This window comes from Labrus bergylta, chromosome 4, assembly GCF_963930695.1.
Source record: "Labrus bergylta chromosome 4, fLabBer1.1, whole genome shotgun sequence".
Taxonomy (NCBI): domain Eukaryota; kingdom Metazoa; phylum Chordata; class Actinopteri; order Labriformes; family Labridae; genus Labrus; species Labrus bergylta.
This window is the reverse complement of record NC_089198.1, coordinates 10,718,732-10,741,082: the sequence shown is the minus strand read 5'-3', so window position 1 is coordinate 10,741,082 and position 22,351 is coordinate 10,718,732. Positions and strand designations below refer to the sequence as shown.

The 22,351-nt window shown below is 42.3% G+C and overlaps 2 protein-coding genes across 2 annotated transcripts; both read left to right on the top strand.

The window, feature by feature from the left end:
- Positions 1 to 477: 477 nt before the first annotated feature.
- Positions 478 to 7,278, top strand: pex19 (peroxisomal biogenesis factor 19). Its single transcript, XM_020651974.3, has 8 exons — positions 478 to 632; positions 2,303 to 2,391; positions 2,655 to 2,817; positions 3,403 to 3,488; positions 3,575 to 3,748; positions 3,834 to 4,004; positions 4,215 to 4,259; positions 5,635 to 7,278. Exons 1-8 carry the CDS (start codon positions 569 to 571, stop codon positions 5,719 to 5,721), a joined length of 879 nt encoding a protein of 292 aa, XP_020507630.1. The 5' UTR covers positions 478 to 568; the 3' UTR covers positions 5,722 to 7,278.
- Positions 7,279 to 9,050: 1,772 nt separating this feature from the next.
- copa (COPI coat complex subunit alpha) lies at positions 9,051 to 22,174 on the top strand. Its single transcript, XM_020651953.3, has 30 exons — positions 9,051 to 9,245; positions 9,386 to 9,499; positions 9,590 to 9,663; positions 10,743 to 10,823; positions 10,922 to 10,998; positions 11,213 to 11,322; positions 13,014 to 13,123; positions 14,325 to 14,424; positions 14,729 to 14,947; positions 15,073 to 15,223; positions 15,330 to 15,396; positions 15,493 to 15,568; positions 15,753 to 15,835; positions 15,920 to 16,145; positions 16,708 to 16,846; positions 17,340 to 17,502; positions 17,627 to 17,773; positions 17,947 to 18,136; positions 18,224 to 18,319; positions 18,436 to 18,524; positions 18,634 to 18,757; positions 19,010 to 19,099; positions 19,228 to 19,331; positions 19,566 to 19,709; positions 19,824 to 19,964; positions 20,115 to 20,297; positions 20,505 to 20,615; positions 20,718 to 20,879; positions 21,001 to 21,195; positions 21,770 to 22,174. The coding sequence occupies exons 1-30, from the start codon at positions 9,206 to 9,208 to the stop codon at positions 21,827 to 21,829; spliced, it is 3,666 nt and encodes a 1,221-aa protein (XP_020507609.2). The 5' UTR covers positions 9,051 to 9,205; the 3' UTR covers positions 21,830 to 22,174.
- Positions 22,175 to 22,351: the final 177 nt, after the last annotated feature.

Below are 22,351 nucleotides of genomic sequence, written 5' to 3'. Positions count from 1 at the left end.
GTCTTGTACATATTAGTCTTTGCTTATTTTGTGTTGAGCCTATTTTGTGTTTATTGTGATATTTAAAGTTATACCTTTGTAGAGAGCACAGTTCACCGAAGTTAGATTCATTGTTTGTGTAAGCATACCTGGCAAATAAAGCTGATTCTGATTTAAATTTTCTGTTTTCTTTCTGGTTTTCTTTTCATTTGTATTTATATATTATTATTTATATAATAATTATTTATATAATAATAATAATTATAATTTATATAATAATAATACTAATAATAATAATAATGATTATAATAATAATAACTATAATTATATTATAATTATATTATAATTATAATATAATTATAATTTATATAATAATTATTATTTTTGTTTATTTATATATTATTATTTATATTTTATTTTTATCTAGTTTTACATTTTCTGGTTTCATTTTTATTTTCTACCACCAGATGTCGCCAGATCTCAAAACAACACCGTTGTTATGACGTAATTGTTTGTGCGACATTATTAAAAACCACGAAACGTCAGTTTACGGGGACTACAGTATTCGGTGCTCGGAGAGGGTAACATCATGGCGTCGGGAGCAGGAGACCAGTCCACCGGACACGATGCAGAACTGGACGAGTTATTGGACAGTAAGGAATGACAGCACGTGTTCAAAGCGGTTCTCCTTGTACGGGTTGTCCTGGTGTTTAAAACGATGCAGGGAGCTCATGTGTGTGTCGGGACATCCTGTCCGGGTCACAAGAAGCTCCAAGTGACGGCCTGTCAGATCTGTGTGTGTGTGTGTGTGTGTGTGTGTGTGTGTGTGTGTGTGTGTGTGTGTGTGTGTGTGTGTGTGTGTGTGTGTGTGTGTGTGTGTGTGTGTGTGTGTGTGTGTGTGTGTGTGTGTGTGTGTGATTTGTTGATCCAGATTGAATGAAAACCTGATAATTTAACGTGGCGGCTGAGCTGTCAATCAAAGTATTGTTGCAGCAGGAAGTCTTTGTTTTCTTACCTTTGTGCTTTTCTGTTTGGTTCAGTTTGTATTTTGAATAGTACATTATACCCCCCGTGGTGTCTCAAGAGGTCAATCAACCAAATCTGCATTTGTGTAGCTCCAATTTATAACACCTTTTTTTTGTTTTATCTCAAGACACTTTACAAAAAGCAGGTAAAAGATCTCACTCTTTGTTGTGTCCTCTTAAAAGACCCAACATGAATCCATCATGAATGCTAAGCAACATTCAGCAAATGAATTTAAGAGGCAGAACCAGACTCATGTTGCAGAAACTGTGTTGGTCTGGGATAGATGGAGGTGCAGGAAGAAGGATAGGGATGAACAACAACTCGGTTCAGTTATGGATACATGCATGTGTGGATTTTAAATGGCATTATAGTATGAACCCCATTTAGTGACTTAAAGTTTGAACTAACAGCACAGTTACAGTTTCCGTTACGTTTGTAAACATCAGTGATGAACGTCGTGTTTTTGATGCTGTAGAAAAGCTTCAGATTGCTGAGACACGACACGATAAACTTTAAAGTCCACTTGGGGAAATTTGTCTTGGTGTCAGAGTGCTGCCAAACATTCAGCTGCTTCCACCCGAATCAGGAAATAAAAACAGAAAGGCGCAAAACAACACAACATATATTGCATGTTACCCATAGACAGGAACATGATGCAGTATTATCAGAGAGGAAGACTCGATGCGAATGGGATTACCCTGATGAGCTGAATCATTTGGAATGAGGTTGTCAGAATTGTCGATGCTCTGATCCTTTTTGTTTTTAATAAAATACAATCTCTGATCATTTAAAAAAAAATTGATTGTAGAAAAGTCTAAACTATAAATAAACCCCAAAAACTTCAGATCCTCGGTCATATTTTAACCCATAGTTGTGAGTGAAATGTTGACATTTCTGAAGTCTTTTTGGCGTCGCACAGAGATACAAAAGTTATGCTGATGTCTCTTACAAACGCACAGAGAGCCGAGGTGTTGACGCCATCGAAATTCTAAAAAAAACATTGGCAACGTTTCAGTTAAGAGCTGCACCAATGTGCAGTTTAGACATTGTGCAGGAGTTTGCCTGCAAGTTTTGGTCATTAAAAAAAACAAGAAATAAGCCGATATTGAATGCCTAGGAATTCTATTTTTGTTACTATTATATCAAGCAGGTATTTGATTACTAGAATCACATCAAAGTTTAAAATTAATTTGTGCCACCGTTAACTGTTCTGCAGCTTCAGCCTAATTTTGAGTTTGAATATTGAATGCGACATCTTCAGAGAGTCAGTGTTCTCATGTGGTCCCCCGTGTCACAGGTGCCTTGGATGACTTTGACAAGACATCGGCCCCTCCAGCCCCAGAACCTGCAGCTGCTTCCTCCTCAGCCAGCAGTGGTGCAGAAAAGGTGTGTGTAGGTGTTTGTGTAGTGCTGTTCCAGTATCCACGTCGTGCTGAGACTACAAAGTGACAGCCTCAAATTCTGTTAGAACTACAGGGTGTGAAAACTAAACCCAAAGATCCAAAATTGGAAAAAGAATTGTCTTGCTAATTGTGTTTATTGAATCAAAACAAGTTGCATTTGATAGCTCAGTGTATCTCCCAGTCTTTATAAAATATGTGATAAGAAGGTGCTTTTACCTGTGTGTGTGTTTTTTCCTCTCTATGTAGCCACCCTTGCTTGAAGATTGCAAACTCTTCGAGACTCTCTTCGAGGGTGACATGGCCACACAAGCCAAGGAGGAGTGGGAGAAGGCCATGACTGAGCTGGCTCACGAGGAGCCAGAACTGCTGCAGCACTTTCATAAACTGTCCGAGGCTGCAGGGAAAGTCGGTAAGGCTCGCTGCTTGCGTTATTTGTGATTTTGAAAACAGGAAAGGTGGAGTCAGCAGGAATGTTTGTTGCAGCTTGTAAACACAATATTCAAATTGAGCTCATCCCCACTAGAAGCTAACGCCCGCTTGCAGGACTTAGCGTGCATGTTTTCCTGCCGGTACCTACACTGCAAGCTATACCAGAGAATATCACATTTGTTGTAATGGAAAAGCCGATGATTTAGCGAGCTAGCACACGCTAACCAGCGGTGTTTGTCTAACAGAAAGCAAGCTAACTCTGTGTCCACGGGTGAATGCCAAACCAAGGTTCACTCTCCATTTAGAGAAAGCCTTTTACGAGTGGTGATTCACCTGACAGAGCGCAGAGCTGCAGAAACTCACCTGTGCTCTGTCATTGGTTGGAGGAAATACTCCCGGTCCCCACCCCGAAACGACCTGAGTCAACCAAAACATGAAACTCCAGCAGTCACCGTCACACGTGTATGCAGCATTACGTTTTTCTAAATCTTTCATCGGAAAAAGCTACTGACTCTATCTTTACACGTACCTTGCCTGTAGCCTGAGTGCTGTGTGTTTTGTACAGGCACTGACACCGCCTCCCAACAAGAATTCACCTCTTGTCTTAAAGACACCCTGCGTGGTTTGGCCAAAAATGCAGACAACCTGCAGGTGGGTAAAGTCTCGACTCGAGCAGATGTTCTGAAATTGTTCACAGTGACTGAAACGGTTCACTGACTGTGTTGTTCTTCGCGCAGTCATCAGGACTGGCCGGAGACGACCTCGTCAAAGCCCTCGAAGGCCTGGGATTGGATGAGGGTGGTGAAAGAGGCGGTGACGACGGAAACATCCTGCCCATCATGCAGTCCATCATGCAGAATCTCCTCTCTAAGGAAGTGCTTTATCCGTCTCTCAAAGAGATCACTGCCAAGGTTTGTGTTTTTTAACTCGGCCTCACTGTGCTCTCCAGTTTCACTACATCGCGCCACTCATAAATCTCCCTCCCCGCTTTTATAGTACCCAGAGTGGTTGGACGCCAATAAACCGAGCCTCAGCCCAGAGGACTACCAGCGCTATGAGAAGCAGGCCAAAATCATGGGAGAGATCTGTAAGCTCTTTGAGAAGGAGGAGGAGACGGCGGAGGATAAAGAGAGCACGTTCGAGAACATCATGGACCTGATGCAAAAGGTCGACGCGCTCTGCATTTCACTCTCATAAATCAAAGTCACTGTGATGAAGAAAAATCAATCAATACAGCTAAAGATTCAATCTTACATTATGCAGATATAACACACTAAAAAGACAGTGTCAGCGCACGCAGATGTTCCGTTTACTCTCTGGTGAATGTTAAGAATGAAACTCTCCACTGATTTAAAAAAAAAATCATTTTACTTACAGCTGCAAGACCTGGGCCAACCACCCAAGGAGCTGGCAGGTGACGCGGTGAGTTTTTCCACGTCCATCAAGTCGAGTTTTTTTTATAGAGCACATTTCAGGAACAAGGCAATTCAAACAAGACATCAAAAACATGAAGACGAAGGGAAAGCCTTCAGCAATTAAATCAGTGTTCGTATAGAGGATAGTATATGGACGGTGTTCTGCTGTGGCAAGTTTTGATGACGTTATGGTGCAGGAATAAAGCCAGCTCGGTTCCTAAAGTGAATTGTTGCAAAAATGTAATAACAGAACATCTATAACACTTTCTGTCTAGAAGGGATGTTTGCATGTTTGCCCACTAGTTATGGAAACCATTCCATATTAGACGTGCTTAGTATCACTGTGGCCCTTTTCCATGCATGCTCTGCACTCCTGATAAGTCATGAAATGTCCCCGTTGGCTGCATGTGTGAATGCAAATGAACACACTTTTCACCCAGACATTATCTTCCCCCCCCTTTCCTGCCAATTACCTCGTAAAATATCTGCATGAATTCAAGGTGAGCCAACGTGTGAATGCAGCCGGTAATATTCAGGAACATTCACAGTGAGTGAGTGAGCGAGCGAGCGAGCAGGCAGGCGTGATGCCATTTATGTCATGCAACGGATGCAAAAACCGATGGAATCTTAGTGCGTGTAGTGCGGCTTTTCATACTCTTTTTTGCTCGCCTGTTCTTTCCCCACGCTTTCATGATAGTGTGTCTTCGTCCAGTAAAACATCCAATAACTCCCCATCATCTAAATTATCTGCAGTGCATTTGTGATGGGCCCATAGACATATCACACAGTTGACTTACGTTACAAGAGATTTATTTTGATTCCACCGCTCAGCTCCACATGTGCATTGTTCCACCAAAACAAGTTGTCTCCTGACGCTTTCTAACAAGGGCAACGTTCCAAAAAAGCTGTGTTTACAAAGCCCTGGATCACGATGGCTTCATCCAAACCTTTCTCTATTGCTGGCAAAGCACTTCGATAATGTAGAGAATAAAAAGGTCTGACTGTAGCTTTTTCCACTCGTGCACTTCTGAAAATGACTAGAAACTTTGAGGACAGCCTTCCCCTGAAATTTCCCAAAGTTGTTATTCACACGTCCCTCACAGCGGGACATTTTGAATGAATGTTTTTATTTTGGTCATTCATTAAAGAATAACAAGAGTCAAAAATATTTCTGCAAATAGTCCACTTACAGAAATAGAAACAAAATCACTTTACATTTTTACTTTTCCATTTCACACACTGTTTGTAATTCTTTTACTTTATAAGCGGTAATGAAAAATCTCTTGGCTGTTAACAAATGTGCATTCTGTTGGTACACACTTCCATTTGTCCCTACCCTTACTTAATAATCCACACCCTCCTTCCTTCCTCTTCCCCACCAGCCTCCAGGCCTTAACTTCGACATGGAGTCCCTCAACCTCCCAGGAGGCCCTGGGGCGGGGGCGGCAGATCAGTGCTCCGTCATGTGAAGGAGGTACTGGTGCAGTCCATCATAAGCGCTGGAGCCAGAGGGTCACTCTGTGTGGGCGTCAGCGACAGTCGGGCAGCAAAGAAAGGAGAGAGAAGCAAATATCAGACAGGTGTGACCAGACCGTCGACACTGTTCTCCCTCAAGCAGAATGTGTGTGTGTGTTGTGAGTGTGTGAGTGCAGTAACAACAGGAGGAGGCAGGAAAACAAAAAACAACAAGAAACCACACATGCAAACACAAACTCTTCTGTCCAAAATCACTGACCTCACAACTGTAAAGATTTGAACATCTCTGCGTTAGTTTGTCAGCGGTTTGTTTAGCGCTTTAACTTGATAATTTTAAGCATCATTCCTTTTCCTGAAACGCAGCAGAAGCGCTGTGTTGTCTCAACTGTTTAGCCTCATGGTAAAAAGATCTATCACACCACTTCACGGGTATAAACAGTGCCTTGGCAAACTTTGAAGCTCTTATTTTAGTTTCTCACTACAGGGCGAGATTTAAGATCATAGATTTGAAACCAAATTTGCAATATCATCCCAGATTAATGTGACCTTAGTGACAATTTCTTTGGTTCTTCATTCATTAATTGCACTCCTCTGTTTGTGTACAGACTGTATAGGAGTTGAATTAAGAGTTAATCACTTATTAACATGTAAGGAAACAGGAAGTAACCGAGTGTACGTGTGTTAATTATTTAAATAATTGAAAAAGGCTAAAGAGGATTGAACACCTCTTAAAACGTTCTCTACTGTAATCCAGCCAACTAATGTGGCAAAAAAACAAAACAAGATCCATTCCCCCTATTTAGCCCCCCCCCCCCCCCCCCCCCCCAGGTATAGATTTAACGTGATTGCAATGATGATATCCGGATGCCTTTGCTGTGGTGACAGTGATCATTATAGTGTAGAGTTACTGTGCAAAGTGCTTCCCTTGTGATTCCCTGTGTTTTTTAAAATGTGCAGAGTGATTGTTTTCTTTGGTACGGGGGGGTGGGGGGGGTCCCAGCTAGGAAAGAAAAACACTTCAGAGGTATTCACGAGCTGTTTACCTTCTGATAACAGGGAACGTGAATCCTGTCCCCCTTCATTGAGAGAAAAAAAAGTACATCATGTTCTTTCCAGAAAAAGGTGGGGTGAGATCAGTCTGATGTTAGCACATTTTCGCCTGTGGTTTGTTTACTCCAGCGTCCACGTTTCACCAGCTGCTAACGCCAGTGGACAGTTTTTTTTCACTGCGGGGACCATAGACAGAGAGGTCTCTCGAATTCACACGGCCATCAGCGCATCAATAACTGTACGATAAAGGGTTACTGTGAAAGGATTCAGTCAGCTGTGCACTGAAATTTAGATTTACATGAAACACACGCTGCTGCTGTGGAGGTCCATAAAGGCCTGTGGTCGTCACTGATGGAAGGGGGGGGGGGGGGGTGCAATCTGTTCAACACTCAGGGCTGATGTAAACATGCCCAGAGCACCGTCAAAGAAATGCAGCCTGATATTTGACACTATTTTGTTTTGTAAATATATGAAATGAAATAAAGATATGATGCAATTTATGTTTGTTTTGTCGTGGATTGTAAGAAGAATGATGGAGTTCCTGCACTGACATTTTAAAATGCTTGATGCTCAACTTGTTTTATTGCAGATTTACTTTTAACATTCAGAAACCATGATCAGCTTGATGTTAAAAGGTTTCAGGCTTTAGGGTGTATTTAAATAAAATAAATATTAACACAGAGAGAGTTTAAATGCTGGTCTTTACTTACAGAGTATATTTTAATTGATGGAATATATAAACTCTGTATTAGAAAATCTTAAATCCACATCCACTGAACTTGCTATTCAGGAATTTTCAGTTGCGTTTCCCCTGTTATTGGTAAGTTTTTGTCCAGTTTGTTTACTTATTGACTATCATCACTGATGAAAACACAGTAAATAGAAAGAAGACCTTTTTTTTGTTTTTAAATCTCAACATTATAAAGACTTTTTATTCCACCACCGGCATTGACAGTAAAAAGTACAGCTAAGATAATTTGTCTCTTTTGCCCACTGAAACAACACTTGGAGAAGTCTCCTTGAAAGGTCAAATTAGTAGCTGTTAATCATACGTAGTATAGTACAAATATCCATTAGGGAACCACCACGCCTCCTTCATGCCATCTACAGGTCTATCCCAATACGAAATGACATGATAATGTAACATATCATAGACTTTAGATATGAATATATAACATCCAATGTATAAATCTACACATTATGGGGCAGCAGTAGATCAGTCTGTAGGGACTTGGGTTGGGAACTGGAGGGTTGCCGGTTCAAGTCCCGGTGCAGACCAAAAATGGAAGTTGGTCTGGTAGCTGGAGAGGTGCCTGAGCACTGCTGAGGTGCCCTTGAGCAAGAAACCAGACCCCCTCCCCACCATCAGCTCAGGAGCGCCTGCTGTGGGCAGCTCCGTCACTCTGACATCTCTCCATTAGTGCATGTCCATAAGATCCTGTTTGTGCATGTGTGTGTATTTCAGCCTATGTGTGTGTTGCATGACTTACAGAGTGTAAAAACAAAACAGAATTGTCCCTTGCAGGATCAATAAAAGTAAATCTTAATCTTAATGTGGGCCTGACAAGTACGTCTATTTAACAAGACCTCATACAAATAGAATATTTAGATCAATTGCAATAATAATCAAGTGTAAAAATCAAATACTGTAGGTAAAAATCCAATTAATATCTGGTGGAAAAAACGATGTAAAACACCCCCAAAACAAATAAATTCAGCATGTACTGTTGGCGGTTTTGGAGTAGTACTCCTCTCTCACAGTTTGATATTTGGTGCATGAATATTACTATAAATTTCTGTGTTAATGTATTTATTTTTTAATTACAAGGACCAACAAATTAACACAATACACAACAAACCACAGTAACAACATACAGACACAAACAAAACAGAACAAAGATTAACAGCAGTTTTCACAATCAGTAGAGCTAAATAAAATCATTCAATTGTATTTGATGTTCCTATACACATTACCCTGAACCATTCCTCTTCTAGAAATATCTATCACTTTCTATTATTATTGTATTCTGCGTTATAATCATAGACTGTAGGGTTATAATGTGCTTGATATTGTCACATTAATGCCAAATAGCGCTTTCTGAAAAGAAATGGAGTATGTAGATCAGTTAACGTTATAAAGTAAGTAGCGCCTACAATATGACTCACGACAGTCCAGCTCTATGTGTTGTATTTCTATCCGCCGCCGCCGTGGAGCTTTCCGCGTCACATTTTTCACAGCAAAACTTTATTGTTCCAAACCGGAAGACAAAACGGGGCTACGTGTCAGGAAAAAAAGGAAGAATCAGCTAACAGAGCGAAGGCGATCCGGCCGCCTGAGCTCACCTGTTTGGAGTATTCTGAAGTGTTTGAACTGCTCTGTTCTGGAGTTATCATCAACATTACGACTTGGTATCTCATCAGGCGACGATGTTAACAAAATTTGAGACAAAGTCGGCCCGTGTGAAAGGTAAGAGTTATCCCACTGCTGCTAGCATGTAGGCTAGCGTTAGCACCCTGGCGTTGACAGTGTTAGTTATTCATCCTGACGTGTGTTTGTGTGTTCAGCTCGTATTATGAGATATTTGATTATATAATGTTGTATTTCAGGCCTGAGTTTCCACCCCAAGAGGCCGTGGGTTCTTGCCAGTTTGCACAACGGGGTCATCCAGCTGTGGGATTACCGGATGTGCACACTGATTGATAAGTTTGATGAGCATGATGGTGAGACAGCAGCGTGTCTGATGTGTGAATATTAATGTCTGTGCTCCTGGTGGATGTGTGATTATTATGCTGGTGTGTCTTTGCCCACAGGCCCCGTCAGAGGAATTGATTTCCACAAACAGCAGCCTCTGTTTGTGTCTGGAGGAGATGACTACAAGATCAAGGTGAGGCTCCTCTTCACACCTCATCAGATCTGTTTCTATCAACCTGACTTTACTGTACTTCTTTAATGATAACACCTCTGCAAAGGATGGACTTACATGTCCTTTATGTGTGAATAAGTTATAAGAGATGTGTTATTAGAAGAGAATAGATGTTTATTGTCATTTGCACAGGTGCAGGTGCAGGACAGGTACATGGGAATTCTTGTGTGTTTCTCCCTGAGTCAGCTTCTACAAAAAAAGTAAAAAATTATATATAAAATAGAATAGCATTATAAAGAACAAAAGTTAAAATTATATATATAAAAAAAAAAATAGAAAAGTACAAAAAAAAGTAAAAATAAATAAGTTGTAGTAACAGGTAAGTGATTTAAAATAAACTGTACAGAAGTTATACTCTGTATTAAAGCAAAGATATAATACCAAAAACATAACAAGGGGAACACTGTACAATGAAATGAAAATATAAATAAGTTTTCTTTTTGCACTTATTGCCCCTGAGGTTACTGCACACATATTTTTCACATTATATAATTCGTTTTTTGTTTATTGCACACTTGTATTGCACTGTGAGGTGTGGGGGGTGATCTTAATGTCCTGTGCTACAAGTCTCACAGCAGCAGGGAAAAAGCTGTTGTGGTAGCGGGAGATGCTCTCTGGCCTGTGATGTCGTACGTTATACAACGTTACAATTCACTTAGCAGACGCTTTTATCCAAAGCGACGTACATCAGAGAGTACTAATCCATTCATACACCACCGAAGCAGAGGGAGCAACTCCGGGTTAAGTGTCTTGCCCAAGGACACATCGGACATGTCGCTCGGCTGGGGATCGAACTCTCGACCTTCCGGTTGAGAGGCGACGACTCTACCCACTGAGCCACATACCTTATATGTGTTCTAGCCCGATTCTTCCACCTGAACAGAGCATGAGCTGGGTGCTGTTTGTCCTTGAGGATGCTCTGTGCTTTAACAATGTTCTGTTCATTACACAGTTTGTTCTTGCCGTGTTATTGCATTGTTGTTTTCTATAATTGTGGAGTTATATCAGATATGCTAAAGCATCATTCCCTTTTTGAACAGGTATGGAACTACAAGCTGAGACGCTGCCTCTTCACTCTCCTCGGACACCTTGACTACATCAGAACAACCTTCTTCCACCATGTGAGTTGTCCTGAAACTCCATCTGTCTCATCTCACACCCTGCATCCTGTTTATACCAGAAAACAAACACTTACTGCAACCATTCCCCTTTTCTGTAGGAGTACCCCTGGATCCTGAGTGCCTCAGACGACCAGACCATTCGCATCTGGAACTGGCAGTCCAGGACCTGCGTCTGGTAAGACACACTGAGAAACACATTTTAAACAGTTACCAAATAGATTCAAAAGGAATTAAAATGAAGCTCTGTAATCTAATTTGATTTCATATCTTGTCTTAATCAAGCAACACTTTAATTACTGCTCAAACTTTCAGAACATCAATCATTTTAATGGTCATTGCCAAGGCGAAAAACAAATGTGCTCTAAAAATCTTTGGCTCCCTGTCCACAGTGTGCTGACTGGCCATAACCACTACGTGATGTGCGCCCAGTTCCACCCATCGGAGGACCTGGTGGTGTCAGCCAGTCTGGATCAGACCGTGCGAGTGTGGGATATTTCTGGTGAGAGCCCCGGGCAACGGTGGACCAGAGGACAGTGGTTCTGGGTTGAGGAAGGGGTTGTTGGGAGGGCAGAGTGGTATGAAGGATGAGGAAGAAGCGGGATGATGAACGTCAAGTCAAGCATCGCCTCTTCTTCCTCTCCTACTTGTAGAGGACAAAACTCTGTGGGCCGTTTACAGAAACACCTCTCGTTTAGGAAAGGCAGAAAGAGGAATAGATATGTCAGAACAAATTCACAGTATGGCATTCCATTAATGACATACTGTACAGGTAAGTGTTCTGAATGAAGGAATAGATAACATATTGATAGTGATAGGATGCAGTTAAAAGCACAAGAATAGGAAGTAGGAGAGGTGTTTCTGTTGCCTTTGCATGCTCTTGGAATCTGTGTTTGTTGATTTTGTTTCTTGCTTCTTGTTATCTTCTTACTAACTGTTAATTTGCTCACTTGTACTAACACTTTCTTACATGTGAACGTGCATAACGTACAGATCTATAACTCTCTCCTCTGTCCCTGTGCATTCATGTGCTTTCATATTTTATGGCATTAAGCATGATATCAGACGTTCATACAGTTTTTAATGAGCTTCTGGTTTGTAAAACATCGTAACAAGACATACTTGACTCACTCTGTTACTTGCACGGCACCAGTATAACACAGAAAAGTTCCTTTGCACTCTTCATTTTATTACAGGAAGTCTATACTGCATCCCATATTGCTATTAACTTGCATCAAGAAAAACTGTCATTACTAACTGGTTTTAAACTGTACCTCATACTTAGTTAACCTTGTTGATACTGAAATATTTGTACCCCCCCTTCCCTCCTCACATGGCATGAAAGATGCACAGCTGGCTCTACTACTTGAAATATACAAACCGTGTTTATATTTCTCTTAGCTTCAAGTCACCGACTTATTCCCTAACCTTAAACGATGTCAGGTTCTTTTTTAACTCTGCATGTGACTCGCTCAGTCGTGTGCAGAAGCATGCATGAGCCTCTAAAGAAAACGACAAACCTCCTCATATTCCTATCATCCAACGCCCCATCAGAGCACGTCTTTACAACGCCAACCCCCCCCCACCCACCCACCCACTCCATCCCCACATCTCCCAAGATCCACACGCTCCCTGCGTCCTCCCTGATCCCATGCTCTCTGCCTGGAAACATCCACACCTGCACATGGGGTTCCTAGTGCCGTCTCCACACTCACGTCCCTTCATGCTGTTGAACCATCTGTTCACCACATAGCTTTAATGGGCAGGAATCATCAACACACGCTGTGTTTTCTCAATCATTTCTCTTTTTTCCTGATCTCATTTGAGTCTGGGAAGAAATCTGTCTCTCGCTTTGCTCTCCAATCAACTCATGAGTAACTGTAATTCATCTGTTTGCCAGTGATTCATTAACCCAATCAGCAGTACGGTTACAGCCATGATTGTTTCCAGACTCAAGTCGGTGTGGTAAATGAGAGAGCAGAGGTTGTGTTGCTGTGTTTCCACCCTATGTGTGTGTGTTCAGTGGTCCAACACTTCTCCCTCCTTGCATTCTTCTCCACTGCTTCGTATTTTATAATTTGATAATTTTTTGATCTTGTTTTTGTCTTCTTCTTCCCCTGTACTGTGGTTGTGCCCTGTGTAACATAAATATGGCTCCCTCCTTGCACACGTTGCCTTGAATGTTGGTTCCAGGTCTGAGGAAGAAGAATCTGTCTCCTGGCGCCGTGGAGACGGAGGTGCGCGGCATCTCTGGTGTCGACTTGTTCGGTGCCTCCGATGCTGTGGTCAAGCATGTCCTCGAGGTGAGCAGTCAGTTCCACGTGTTAGTCAGGGTTTTTTTTGTATTTGTGCAGAATTAAGCAACTTTTAACTCAACAGGTGGGTGTCAGAATTTGTTCTGAATGCCTCAGGGTTTTGTGCTCCTTTAAAGGTTTCTTTATTTGCACTAGTTGGTGGAAATAAATCATATTATTTTTTAAGTATTTTCACTTTAATGTTCTTTTGGCTTAAGCTGCAATATTTCCAAAATGCCTCCAGTGACACCAGTAGTGATGAAATTATACCACCTCAGTTTTTAAAAGACTGGCATGTACCTTTCTGGTGAAAAGCCAAAAGAGAAACAAGCGAACCATTATGAAGAGATTTTTCCAAGTTGTCACTGACTTCCAAGTTTCTGTCGATTTCATGGAAAATACTAATTAAATGTGTTTTTGGGTTAAATAGAGCAAACATGGGCAGTTCTGTGTTTTTAAGACCTGCGCTGTTACTCCTGAGGTTGAAAAAATGAAATCAGGAAATAAAATTAGTCCACCTGGGTTGGGCTTCAACATCAGTAAAGAAGGGAGTGTCATGTGGAGAGAGAGATGGAAAGTTGGGACAGAACCAGACACAGTCACACCGTGTCTGATGAAAGAGGAAAATGTCAACTGGAGAGTAATAGTTACTTTTATTTCAATGTTTTTTTGTACACAAAGTTCCTTTTGTTTCTGTGAGGGCAGATACTGTTCTAATGAGGATGTTTTAATTTCTTCATTGCGGGCACAGCTGTAGGATCTTATTATTATTATTATTATTATTATTATTTCTTTTTTTAGGATCAGTTTTGTGTCAGGTTTTCAAATATTTGATACTTTTCTCTACTTTTTGATGCAATGTGTTTTGGAACTATACAATCTCCATTATTTTAACGATAGTTCAGAAAAGCACAGACGCTTTCAAAAAAAGTACAAATCTTCAAAAGCTGCTGCTGAAACTGGTACTGAAACTTAGTTAATATATTTGTGCATTCAAGACATTATTATTATTTAAGACAGCTTGTCATTTTTGTTGATTAAAAATCAGAAATGGCCAGTTATTAGTTGCCTAGGACTTCTATTTTTGTTGCCGTGCTATCTAAACAGGTATCGATGCTGTCTAATTTATACTAGTATACTAGATTCTAAGTTTAAAATTCTGTATCGTCACAGCCCTGGTTTTGAGAGACTGTGTTTTTTTTATGTCCAGGGTCACGACCGCGGGGTCAATTGGGCCGCCTTCCATCCCACTATGCCCCTCATTGTGTCTGGAGCCGACGACAGGCAGGTCAAAATCTGGAGAATGAACGGTGAGAGACTCAGAAGATAAATGTTAATTTCCAGTCTGCTGCCCAGTGTCCTTTTATATCTGAACTCCTGTTGACATTTTCTGATATTTATATGAATTCAAAGCATGGATCATTTATAATAAATATAAACCCAAAGGATGAGCACCACAACACAATGGATCAACACACCAGCTTCCCTCACAGCAACATTTATTTCACATCTCCATTTATTTCACTGCAGTGTGTATGAATATGAGTGCAGCTAACACCCTCTGTTTAAAAATGAAATGTTAATGTTGATGGTCTCTTCCTCCCCACCCTTCAGAATCAAAGGCATGGGAGCTGGACACGTGCCGCGGTCACTACAACAACGTGTCCTGTGCCGTCTTCCACCCGCGCCAAGAGCTCATCCTGTCCAACTCCGAGGACAAGAGCATCCGTGTGTGGGACATGTCCAAACGGACTGGAGTGCAGACCTTCCGCCGGGACCATGATCGCTTCTGGGTGCTGGGTGCTCACCCAAACCTCAACCTGTTTGCTGCTGGTAGGTGGAGCCTCTGCATTTTGTTATATTAAAAAAACGATCCCCATGGAGTGTTGCTGCAGCAGGGCGACCTTTAACCCCTAACTGTGAAATCATGTATATGTGACTGTTACGCTGTCCTTCAGGTCACGACAGCGGCATGATTGTGTTCAAGCTGGAGCGTGAGCGTCCAGCATACGCCGTGCACGGCAACATGCTGTACTACGTCAAGGACCGCTTCCTCCGCCAGCTGGACTTCAACAGCAGCAAGGACACGGCTGTCATGCAGCTTCGCAGGTCGGTCAACTCCAACCCATTATTCTCCAGATTTGAAGCTTTTTGTTAAAGATTTTATACCTACTGAGTGTAACAATGCTGTGTTTTATACATGGTCTTCTCCTAGTGGGTCCAAGTTCCCGGTGTTCAGCATGTCGTACAACCCGGCTGAGAACGCTGTCCTGCTTTGCACTGTAAGAATCTCTTGATTAAGGAGCTCAAAACTTGAATCTCTCAGTGAAGCGAATTGTTTTCTGTATATTTCATGTAATACTTTTAACCTCCTGCAGAGGGCGACAAACCTGGAGAACAGCACCTATGACCTGTACTCTATTCCCAAAGAAAGCGACTCTCAGAACCCTGATGGTAAACTTTTTTTTTTTTTTTATCACTTTTGTTACAAGGTACTCACATATATTGTATGATTATAAAGTGATTATGTTTTATTTGTTTCATGTTTTTGGTTCACTGTATCACTGCTCTGACTTTGTTATGCTTTAAGAACTTCATTAGATAGCAACATGTTGTTAAAAGTGACTGTCTCTTTTAGCACCTGAGGGGAAGAGGTCCTCTGGTCTGACCGCAGTCTGGGTGGCCAGGAACAGATTTGCAGTCCTGGACCGTATGCACTCTGTAAGTCCTCATACAGGTCTAAAAAGTACTGAAAACAGAAAAGAGTATGATCCCATGTAACATCTCTCTCTCTCCTTTTTACAGCTGCTGATTAAGAACCTGAAGAACGAAATCGTGAAGAAGGTCCAGGTGCCGAGCTGCGAGGAGATCTTCTACGCCGGCACTGGCTCTCTGTTGCTGCGCGATGCCGACGGTGTCACGCTGTTCGATGTGCAGCAGAAACGCTCTCTGGCCACCGTCAAGATCGCCAAGGTCAAGTACGTGGTGTGGAGCGCCGACACCAGCCACGTGGCCCTGCTGGCTAAACACGGTGGGTAGATAAAGATGAATATCTTTGGATAAAAACACAGATACTCAGAACAGAGTCACAGCATTCTTATCTTCTTGTTTGTGATGCCTTGACTGAGGCTCTGAAACATCTCTCTGACATTATAGACTTCTTTAGACAGCATCAGAAGAATCCAGTGGCAGGCACTAATTTAATTTCACCGCTGCTTATCATGAGGCTGCTCTAAAGGTTTCTGGAGAAATTGCTTCCAATAATCAGCAAAACATGTTTTTGTAACTCCTGATGCAAACAGTCCTGCTCAAATTGAATTTCTGCATCAAATTCAGCGTAAACGTTTGAGTTACTCCAAGAAGAGGAAGATGTGTTTCAGGCGTTTAGTTTGTATGAAAGTGGGATCGGTTGCACAGTTGTGTGGTTTTTAAACTCTAGACTTTAGAAGACCTTAAAGAATTAGTCTTGAAAATGATGCTATGACTCAAACTAGAGCACACACCTGACATGCATCTTTAGTGATATTAAAAAAACAAACAAACACAGAGTATAAATCTCTTTGCTCTTTTTTTTTTTTTTTTTCATCCCTCAGCCATCATGATCTGCAACCGCAAGCTGGAGAGTCTGTGCAACATTCACGAGAACATCCGCGTGAAGAGCGGAGCCTGGGACGAGAGCGGAGTCTTCATCTACACCACCTCCAACCACATCAAATACGCCCTCACCTCCGGGTACGTGCTCATCTGAACCTCTCATTCACCACGACCCTGAGAGAAGTCAGTCATCAGTAGTTTAGGGCCTCAGCTGTTTTACACTTTGATCTGCAAACTAGATGTGCAGAAAAGAGATCTGAGGACTTTCTTAGATGGTGCAGTGTTAGTGCAAAGCAACCTGCTGCTCAAGGTTCACAAGTACACATGTACAGTGTGCATCTTTAAGAGGTAAATATAGGTGTGTTTTACCACCTCTGCATTTTAAACAAAACACGATAACTACAGAGACTTAGCGTGTTAATAGCGTATTTGTAGCTGAAATAATTTTAAAAATCTTTAGATGGTGCTATAGGTAGAATAAGGTAGAATAAATCCCAATATGTCATGTTTTAGATGTCTCTGTTCTTTTCTGAAAAAGGAAGTCTGCAACATTTCATGTCAAAATGATCATGATGGATAATTTTCTAACACAGCGCTTTCATTGTGTGTGTGTGTGTGTGTGTCCCCCTAGTGACCACGGCATCATCAGGACCCTGGATCTCCCCATCTACGTGACCCGTGTGAGAGGAAACAGCGTTTACTGTCTGGACAGAGAGTGCAGGCCCCGCGTCCTCACCATCGACCCCACCGAGTACCGCTTCAAGCTGGCTCTGGTCAATCGCAAATACGATGAGGTGAGTCCGTGGTCGCTGTGCCGTTTAATGACTTATTGGGGTTAACTTCTTCTTCCATGGATAGCAGTCTTTTTTTTTTAACTCTTAGTTCATAGTTTAACAGACATTTCCTGTGTCCCTCCAGGTGCTCCACATGGTGCGTAACGCTAAGCTGGTGGGCCAGTCCATCATCGCCTACCTGCAGAAGAAGGGTTACCCTGAGGTGGCTCTGCACTTTGTCAAAGATGAGAAGACGCGCTTTAGTCTGGCTCTGGAGTGTGGAAACATCGAGGTGAGGAAAAACTGTTCCATCAGGAAAATGTTGGTAATATTGGACAACATGCACTTCTGTGTATTGTGTTTCCTGTTGGGATACGTACATCATCATGCTGCTGTATTTTGGATTCCCTCACTCTGCGTTAAAGGTCACTTTTCTTAACCCTTTCTCTGTCTCCATTCTTCCAGGTGGCTCTGGAGGCAGCTAAGGCTCTGGATGAGCGCAGCTGCTGGGAGCGTCTGGGCGAGGCGGCACTGCTGCAGGGACACCACCAGGTCGTTGAAATGTGCTACCAGAGGACCAAGAACTTTGACAAGCTCACCTTCCTCTACCTCATCACTGGCAACCTGGCCAAGCTGCGCAAGATGATGAAGATCGGTGAGAGATGGAGGCTCACTGGGAGTTTGTATATCTTGTGTGTCGTTTGACTTAAATCTAATATTTGCGTGTCTTCTTTGAATGTAGCTGAGATCAGGAAGGACATGAGCGGTCACTACCAGGCTGCTCTCTACCTGGGAGACGTCAGTGAGAGGGTCCGCATCCTGAAGAACTGTGGACAGAGTGAGTTCAAGTTTCACCTTCATCTAAAAGAATACTCAGATTGAGGCGTTGTAAAGTCTTTCTTATGCTGTCAACAATGTAATAAGAAATGAACATGAGGCACCTTCTGCTTCCAGAGTCTCTGGCTTACCTGACTGCAGCCACACATGGGCTGGATGAAGAGGCTGAGGCGCTGAAGGAGACCTTTGACCCCGAGAAGGAGACGGTGTGTTACTTACACCACTAAATACTTAAATACTTGGAATAAACAATAACTACTCTACTGTAAACTGATAAATGCTTCATTTCGATGATCTTGATTGTGGGTCTTGCAGGTCCCGGAGGTCGATCCCAACGCTCAGCTGCTGCAGCCGTCTCCACCCATCAATCCTCTGGACACCAACTGGCCTCTGCTCACCGTGTCAAAGGGATTCTTTGAGGGAGCCATCGCAGCAAAGGGTGAGTCATCGGTCTGGACAGATCCATACAAACAAACGCACATTATCCCCTCATGTAATTACAGAACATTTGAGTACAGTGTTCATGTGCAGTGATCAGTTGTGACATGTTTCACTTATTACAGTTCTTACACGAGTGAGAAATGTTTTTCCAAGAGATGAAAGTCAAAATGAAATGAAATTACTCGTATAAGTTGTGGAAACATGCTGCCGCTGACTCTGCCGGAGTGAGAACAGTGGATTTGTGTTGTAGGTAAGGCAGGTCAGATGGCCGCAGACCTGGACATGGAAGCTCCGGGAGGCGAGGGCTGGGGAGACGATGCTGAGCTTCAGCTGGATGAAGGTACGTTAAGCATCATCACTATGAAAAAAAAAAAAAAAACAACAACCTCAAAATCAATATGTTTGTGTTTTATGAATGAATGTTTACCTGTCCTGCTTTTCTCTGTTTGTTTCTCTTTTTTTTTTCAGATGGCTTCATGGATGCCCAGGAAGGATTAGGAGAGGAAGGAGTGGGCAAAGAGGAGGGAGGAGGATGGGAGGTGGAGGAAGACCTGGACCTTCCTCCCGAGCTGGTGAGAGCAGATGCACTGTTTAAAAAAAAAAAAAAAAAAAAAAAACCCATAACCAAAAATCAGGCATGAGAATAGTGATGATAGATTATTGTTGTGTCTTCCTCATAAGTCACCAATCATCCTCAGAGACATGAAAGTGATCCCCTTTACCACTCTACTGTAGTCTACTACCAATCCTCCTGGTGTGCTGCTATGAGATAATCATGTATACGATGTCTTCCTCCCCACCACCAGGACATGCCGGCGGCAGGTGGAGGAGCAGAAGACGGCTTCTTCGTTCCTCCCACCAAGGGCATGAGTCCCACGCAGATGTGGTGCAACAACTCCCAGCTGCCGGTGGATCACATCCTGGCTGGCTCTTTCGAAACGGCCACGAGAGTATGTACATACCTTCTCTTTTTTTTTGTGTGGTTCAGGCATGTTTGGATGACGGTACTGTGACGTAACTTCCTGCATTCAACTGACCTTTACCCTATAACTGCGGTATCACAGCTGCTCCACGACCAGGTGGGAGTCGTGAGCTTCGGCCCCTACAAGACGCTGTTCATGCAGACGCTGTCCAGAGGGCGCACCTGTTACCTGGGGCTGCCTTCCCTGCCCTGCCTGCGTAGCCAACCCCAGAGAAACTGGAAGGTACAGCTGTTAATGTGGATTTACTTTCTGGAGTCTTTAAGTTGAGAAGTCCTTATTAGTTTATATTGACTCTCTTACTTGTGTTCCTGCTTCTTTTTTTTGGCTCATCAAAGAGAATCTAAATGTTTCAAATAATATGTTTTTTTTAAGGACTGTGGGGCAAAACAAGGACTGCCAGCTGTGGGCCTGCGCCTCTCCGACCTCATCGCCCGCCTGCAGCAGTGCTACCAGCTGACCACTTCTGGGCGCTTTGAAGAAGCTGTTGAGCGCTTCAGAGTGATCCTTCTGTCTGTCCCTCTGCTGGTGGTCGATAACAAACAAGAGATTGCAGAGGTAAGCACTTAACATGCCGGGAATCGCATAACAGATTCATTCATAAATGCACTGCAACTGTGTGCAATCACTCCTTTAAAACCCATATTGTGTTAAATAATACTTACTTTTAAATCAAGTAATGCAATTCACTCACAAGGACACACTTGGTTTTATTTACCTGTACATATTTGACCGGTGGGATTGGTGCCTGTGTGTCTGTTTCAGGCTCAGCAGCTGATCACTATTTGCAGAGAGTACATCGTTGGTCTGACGATGGAGACCGAGAGGAAGAAGCTGCCTAAAGACACTTTGGATCAGCAGAAGAGGCTGTGTGAGGTAAATATCTGAGACTTTGTAACTTGTCTACAAATGGATTATCACTCACACTACTCATTTGGAGTCTAATTTTCTCATGTATATCTGTTTTTTCTTTTTTAGATGGCTGCTTACTTCACCCACTGTAATCTCCAGCCAGTCCACATGGTGCTGGTGTTGCGCACAGCTCTGAATCTCTTCTTTAAGCTGCGTAACTTCAAGACGGCCGCAAACTTTGCCCGCCGCCTGCTTGAGCTGGGGCCCAAACCAGATGTTGCACAGCAGGTTGGTAGTGTGACAAAGCAGTAGTTTTGTTTATTTTTTACAATTCCTTTCTTTTTAATTGGACCATATTGTCTTTGTTTTCATTTCTCACCAAAATGTGAAACGTCTCTTTTCCTTTCAGACCCGTAAGATATTGTCAGCCTGTGAGAAGACTCTGACAGACGCCCACCAGCTGAACTACGATCCCCACAATCCGTTTGACCTGTGCGCTGCCTCCTTCGTTCCTCTGTACCGTGGACGCCCTGTTGAGAAGTGTCCTCTCTCTGGAGCCTGTTACTGCCCTCCATACAAAGGACAGATCTGCAGGGTCACACAGGTAGGTCCAGCAGAGGCACAGGTGTGCACACATGGAAAAAAAACAAACTCCCCAGAACAAGTTAGCATTTATTTTAGCCTCGTAAAGAAGTGCATTTTCAAGACGATTGGAGTAAGGAAGGTTTTAAGAAAAAATACTCCCTATTGTAGTTACATTCACAATTTAATAGCAAATGTTACCAATTTAATTCACTTCATAATATCTGCAGAATACTGACCGTATCATGTTGGGCTGCATCTGTGGATGAAGATTTGCGAGCACATTTAAAAAATGATCTCACACAGTTAATCATATTTTATTTGTGGGTCAGGAAACACACATTTTTCATTGCTACTGAAACTATTTTCTCTTCAAACGAGAGGAAGTAGAGTTAATGAAAATAAAAAAAAGTACAGCCTTTAATAAAATACCACTTGATCTGTATTCCTAGTAGTTTTTGTCTATGTCTGTTCCTCCACCATTACTTTACATTAGAAAGGCAAAATGCCAACAAAAAAAAAAAAAGCTGTAGAGATGATGTTGTTATCCTTTCCTTCTTTTAACCTCTAATCTTTGATTTCCCCTTATTTTCCAGGCGACTGAGATCGGTAAGGACGTCATCGGCCTGCGTGTGAGTCCCCTTCAGTTCCGCTAAGAAGAAGCAGAGAAGACAAAAGGAAGAGCAACTCTGTTTAAACACAACCTCTATACTCTGTAGAAATAACACAAATAATGAAAATGAGAAATAAAAGCAGCGATATATTGGTTTGCTCACAGTGATGTTAAAACCGCTTTAATCCTTCTTAACCGTCTTATTTCATGCATCACCTATCCTGCTAAAAGCTTTTTCTTGTACTGTGTCATCTCTGTACTGTGGCTGAAACTTTACTGGTTATCTTTTTTTTTTCCTGACTTGTATGAGATAAATAATTTAATGTGAGCAGCACTGCTTTCTGTATCTGGATGACAACGACAATAAAGATGCCTGTTTATCAACGGAGATGCAGAGTGTATGTGTGTTTTTGATGTGGTACGTAGGCACTGCTTTATGGCCAATGATAAAAGAGGATATTGGGTTTCATGGTTAACGTGTACAGTACATGTGATATCCAAAGGGCACCACAGGGTTGAGTCATCACTGGTATGAGTTGACTCACTATTTTGGTTTGCATGACAT

Excerpts from the sequence above, each read along its gene's own strand:
- pex19 (XM_020651974.3), top strand. The coding sequence starts at position 569 with ATGGCGTCGGGAGCAGGAGACCAGTCCACCGGACACGATGCAGAACTG. Across the intron at positions 4,005-4,214 it reads TCATGGACCTGATGCAAAAG|CTGCAAGACCTGGGCCAACC; the intron begins GTCGACGCGCTC and ends TTTTACTTACAG. Across the intron at positions 4,260-5,634 it reads AGGAGCTGGCAGGTGACGCG|CCTCCAGGCCTTAACTTCGA; the intron begins GTGAGTTTTTCC and ends CTTCCCCACCAG.
- copa (XM_020651953.3), top strand. The coding sequence starts at position 9,206 with ATGTTAACAAAATTTGAGACAAAGTCGGCCCGTGTGAAAG. Across the intron at positions 14,948-15,072 it reads CCTCAACCTGTTTGCTGCTG|GTCACGACAGCGGCATGATT; the intron begins GTAGGTGGAGCC and ends GCTGTCCTTCAG. Across the intron at positions 15,836-15,919 it reads TCCTGGACCGTATGCACTCT|CTGCTGATTAAGAACCTGAA; the intron begins GTAAGTCCTCAT and ends TCCTTTTTACAG.